The sequence below is a fragment of the Cynocephalus volans genome, chromosome 7 (assembly GCF_027409185.1).
Source record: "Cynocephalus volans isolate mCynVol1 chromosome 7, mCynVol1.pri, whole genome shotgun sequence".
NCBI classification, from domain to species: domain Eukaryota; kingdom Metazoa; phylum Chordata; class Mammalia; order Dermoptera; family Cynocephalidae; genus Cynocephalus; species Cynocephalus volans.
Window position 1 is genome coordinate 37,267,137 of NC_084466.1, and position 5,658 is coordinate 37,272,794.

The following is a 5,658-nucleotide window of genomic DNA, read 5'->3' on the forward strand; positions in this document are numbered from 1 at the left end:
TGTGAACACATATGCACATGAGTATCGTGAGTGATGTTGAACATAAAGTTTAATTGACCTTAATGAACAGAACTGGCAAGACCGTCCTTCAGGAATTGCACTGCACGGAAACACTCTTCAGATGCTTCTTCAGAAAAAGCAACAGGGTTTCCGAGTATTTTTAGACACTGCCACCTAGGCAGGATTTGCAGTAGAAATGTGGGTAATAAAACACATACTGACGTCTTTGGGATTTGTGTGGATGCTTGGAGGTGATTAGACAGGCTATGAGGATAATCTGTTATGGGGACAGGGCATATTTGGGAGATAAAATGAATGAAAGCCAAGGATTTCTTAAGAATCGTAGGTACATTTTATACTTGGTTTACAATCTTTCCAGCTGTGAAAGGCTCAGACTCGGTAGCCCAAAGCCAGTGCTGTCACTTTGTGATGTGTGAATTTAGCTGAGCGCCAGCTGGTTGCTATCAAGGCTAATATAAGAGGCAGTGTGGTGCCTTTACCTGGCTGAAGACTTTTCAGAAGTGTGAAATGTCACATACCTCTTGTTAAAAGTCTGCTTGTTCCTCTAATTTCATCACTGTCTGTGTTGTATTGCACTGGGGAGTTTTCATTACCAGCCTTCATACAGATCTGCTTTTAGTAAATTAACTGAGTGGGTGGGCAGCGTTGGAAACTATTGGGGAACAGGGTTATGGAAAAGGGGAGGCGTTTGTCTCCCGCCCCCTTCTGCTCTCCCAGCTGCTGGAGGCTATCAGGCCTGGAGACCTTGTTTATTATCTGGGGGTTTTGAGAGCTGCATCGGTGCGGGTGGGTGTATTTATTTGATGTGTGCTGACTCACTTGTGTTTTGAAGTACATTCTGTGTCAGTTCTCCAGTGTGGTTTTTCAGAATGAGAGGGAATTATATTTTTAAAGATAAAACTTGATATTTCCATCAGCTTGATTTACCCCACTACCTGGCTGTAATGTTAGTCAGTGTTTAAATGTCAAGGAGAAGCAATTACCAAAACTGTTTTCACACTCCTTGTTTTCAGGCTTATTTTTCTCCCTCTGCAGTATTTTGCAGTATAAAGTGAGAGTGCTGTTAAAGAGCTTTAGGTTTGTTATGACCACATGTAAACTTCAAAATATTACCTCTGCTTAACTCAGCTTCATTTAACCCTTTGTGGTTTAGAATGAAAAGAGGAAAATATCATTTACCTCATTATTTTTTGAGTGACTATTCTATACCAAACACTGTGCTAGTGCAGATAAGATTTTTTGATTTCATAGAGGTTATAAAATTAGTTAGTATATATATCAATGAATAACAATGATAAATGGAAAATGCTGTCCATTTAACAGTGAAATAAAGAAGGCTGTGGGTTCTAAGTCCATACCCCCAATACCAATTCAACACCAATTCTTTTATGCTATGCCTACCCCACACCTTACTGTCTTGAATATTTATATTTGCACACTGCATACTGACAGCTTTCCGAAAGTGGAGAAGAAATAGTCCTAAGAATACGAGTTTAGTTAAACCATAAATAAAATGTTGTTGAAGTGAATAAAAGTTAAACATAAAAAGCAGAGTAACGCTCAATCAAAAAGGAAACAAAATGACAGCCTGGAGATTATTTCCTGAATGAATAATAACTGGCCATTTGAAGAAGCCTCCAAAGACAGAGTAGTATCTGAGTATCATTCAACTTGATGTGGCTTTAGGGAAAGAGAGACAAGGGATAAATTTGCTGGTCTGGTCTAATCTGTTTCCACCCCTCTAAGAGCTCAGATAGTAGAATAGCAGGAACATTTAAATATCCACTGAAAGTATTTCTGAAAACCATGTAGTACATGGTAGGCTGGACAATTTGAAAACTGTTTAGTGGTTTTTAATGACCTTTAAAAACTGTCCTAAGACGGCACCTCTCAAATTCAATATACATACAAGTCACCCTGTTATATTGTTAAGATGCTGATTCTGATTCAATAGATCTGGGTCAGACCCTGGCAGCCTGCATTTCTAGCAAACTTTCAGGTGACACCTAGGCTGCTGGTGCCAGGACTACACTTTGAGTAGCAAGAATCTAAGAAACTGGAAATACAAATAATGGCATTTCCAATAAAAATGGTGAGACTTACAAAGGAACCCTCTGATAACATTTTTTTCTAGTGACAAATCAAAGCTAAACACTATACATAGGATTAGAAGTCAGTAATTAAAGTTCAGTGATGTTTTAGAAGAATTAAAATCAATAGAAAGGGAAATTCCTAGAAAAGAAAATATTAAATAGATTTTGAAATAAATTTGCTAAAGAGAGCAAATATTGAGTACATATGTCACAAAAGTGATTTTACAAGGGTTGATGGTAAGCTTAGAATGCGATTTTAGACCACAAATAAAATAGTTTTTTCTGAATAGCAGTTGGGAGAGTGGGGGCATAGGTAAAAAATTTATGAAACCATTTCTCTCCAATAAGCATATCATGAAATGTAAATTGGTATGCATATATTTAATGTCTTACTTACTAGTTATAAAATAAAACATAACTACAGTCATTATGTAGCATGACAAATATAATGAAACTATCCTTTTCAATTCTGTGAATTTGTCATTAGCTTTCCAGGTATCTGGATTTTTTTTGTTGTTGTTGGTTTACTTATTTCATATCTTAAAATTACTAGAGATATATTCATCACATTATTTTACCACATAATTTATGTTAAATGGCAATGGTGGCTTGTTAGTTCTAAACCTTTCTCTAATGCAAATCATCTCAAATTTTCAAGATCTCTCACTACATCCTTGAATGTAAAGAAATGTTCTTATCATTTTGTATATTTTAAAAAATCACTTAAATTGATACTACTTGTTAGAAAAATTCTTAAAATTATAACCCATAATGCCTAAGAGAAACCAATTTTGGGGGATTATATTATTCAAAAATAACAGGAAAAACACTGAAAATAATAACAGTTGGAATGACAGTGAAATGATGGCCAGAAAAATACAAAATCTAGAAAGTCACCATCTAGCATGTCAGTTTATGTGAAGTAAGGTACATAATCTAAAACAGTGAATGAGCATTAAAGAACGCACATGATTAGATTTTGAGCCCAACTGACCAAACTAAAGAAACTTGCTTTGAATCAAAAATCCAAAGTTTATAATATTGATATATTACCAGTTGCTTTCACATTAACTTCAGTTTAATAAATATTTATTGAGTTTCCTCTAAATGCCAGGAATTCTGCTAGGAATGGTTCCAGAATCAGTTGCCACCTTCATGGTAAATTCTGTGCCTAAGAAGAAGAGGCAAGAACGACCCCGGGACCAACCAAAGCCCGTGCACCGCTGCGTCCCTATGTCCAGCGCCTACATCCCACTGCCACTGCCACCATGCCCAAGAGAAAGGCTGGAGGGGACGCTAAAGGAAATAAAGCAAAGGTGAAAGATGAGCCACAGAGCATATCTGCAAGATTGTCTGCTAAACCTGTTCCTCCAAAGCCAGAGCCCAAGCCTAAAATGGCCTCTGCAAAGAAGGTACCCAAAGGGAAAAAGGGAAAAGTTGACACTGGCAAGGATAGGAATAATCCTGCAGAAAATGGTGATGCCAAAACAGACCAGGCACAGAAAGCTGAAGGTGCTGGAGATGCCAAGTGAAGTGTGTGTGCATTTTTGATGACTGTGTACTTCTGGTGACTGCACAGTTCGAAATACTACTTTTTATCAAGTTTTGTAAAAATGCAGAATTTTGTTTTACTTTTTTTTTTTTTAAGCTATGTTGTTAGCACACAGAACACTTCATTGTCGTTTCCTGGGGAAGGGGCATATGTCACTAATAGAATGTCTCCAAAGCTGGGTTGATTTTGGGGAAATGCCTTTCCCTTCTAGTTTTGAGAGACTTCTTCTTGGCTCCCAGGAGGAGGGATTCCCTGACGTTGACACAAATAGCCACCTTGGCACAAATGCCTTGTGGTGTGGAGAAACGAAAATTTGTTTTTGTGTCCTCTTCTCTCTCTCCACCTGCAGCATAGACCTAACTAACTCCCTTAAGCTCAGAGACCTGTTGGGACCTGACCCTCAGAAATTGGTTACCATTATGTCAGGCAATCTGGACTTTCCAGTGATGCCACTGAGATGGCATCCCTCAAGAAAGCAGCAATTCCTTTTCTGCACTATGGATCTTGAGATTAATTCTGCCATTTCCATTTCATTTCCTGAAAGTCAGGGTTGGCTTGTGAAAAGTTGTTAAACAACATTCTAAATGTCAAAGGTCAACCCTCACTCTAAACTTTCCCTGTTCAGAGCATCAGATGAAGACTTCATTGGGTTTTATGGTGGCTTTCTGATTTTGGTAGTCCATTGAATAAGGGAGTTTGAAAGTTGTTGTATACTGTTAACGATTGTCTGCCCATGTCCTACCTGAAATACCATGGTTGTTTATGAAAAGTGTGCTTAATAAAGCTAGATACAGTTTGACTAGGGGGAAAAAAAATTCTGTGCCTAATGCTCCGACCTTGGTTTATTGCACCTTACCCTGTTTCTCAAAGCATACACATTCCCTATGATCAGAGTTACACACAAATATACAAAACTGAGATAGCTGGGGGCTTGTCAAAAAATACCAAACATGTTATGCAAATAGGGTGCCATCTTTAATATAGAATTTCTGTGAGTTTGTTTGAAAAATTTCATTGATCTGACTGAAAGATATTATAGAAAAGAAAGTCAATTCTTACTAACTCCTGTTTTATCTTGATTGAGCTTCAGCCTTCATAAATAAGAAATTCCTTAGGGTTCTGTTTGTGATTATCTGGTCTGGTTGATGAGGAGGAAAATCATAGTATTGTTTAGTATACCGAGATTATCTCTAAATTCTTATGAAGTTTCCCCTAGAGAAAAGAGAGACACAAGTCATAGTATCTATGTTAGGTAATAAAGTAAAATGTCAGTATGGCAGTATGTTTTTTGTTTTAAGATTTATCATGAGGTGAGTTTCTCTTCGTGTGCAGGACATAGCCAGAGAAATGATTAAGCTCGAAAGTTTGTTCTCCCTTAGTGAGATCAAGTAGGTGAGTCACTCATCTTCAGATGCCATTTGCATCCACCATACCCCCTTTTCACACACACTCCTACAAAAAGGTCTTAAGAGGAAAGAAGCCTGGAGGATTTGGATATGCAATCGCTTCTGGTGGAAGGAGTGGTGGGGGTGAGGCATCCCTACAGGGCTCAAATGATGAGGCCATTTCAAATATGGTGGCTGTCCTCAAAAAACCAGCCAAGCCACCAAGAAAATGGGGCCCAGAACTGAGATGCAGAGTGACTATGCTGAGGTTGTTTATCATGTGCTTCTTGTTTATTTCCTCATCACACTAGCACCAGGGGACCTGCCTCAATAAAGGGAAAACGAAAAGATTCTGTGGGCAATTAATTTAGGCAATTGCTGCATGGTGTGATTTCTACCCCTTTTGGAGATTTATAAGCATATCCTTGCATTAAAGGTTCAGGGAAGCCTGCAGTAAAGGAAACAAACTTTGATTAACCCAATATGTCCCAGATTTATTTGACAATATGTAATCATTCCTCACCTTATTAAAAGTATCTGAAACTTGTTCTTGGAAACACACTTTGCTAGCTATGACTGGCAATCCTGGGAAAGTTTTCCTGAGAAT

The 5,658-nt window shown here is 37.9% G+C and overlaps 1 protein-coding gene across 1 annotated transcript; it reads left to right on the forward strand.

Annotated features, from left to right (window-relative positions):
• Positions 1-3,382: 3,382 nt before the first annotated feature.
• Positions 3,383-3,646, forward strand: LOC134382716 (non-histone chromosomal protein HMG-17-like). The gene has a single exon (XM_063103446.1). The coding sequence runs from the start codon at positions 3,383-3,385 to the stop codon at positions 3,644-3,646; it is 264 nt and encodes an 87-aa protein (XP_062959516.1).
• The last annotated feature ends 2,012 nt before the right edge of the window (positions 3,647-5,658 follow it).

Excerpts from the sequence above, each read along its gene's own strand:
- LOC134382716 (XM_063103446.1), top strand. The coding sequence starts at position 3,383 with ATGCCCAAGAGAAAGGCTGGAGGGGACGCTAAAGGAAATAAAGCAAAG.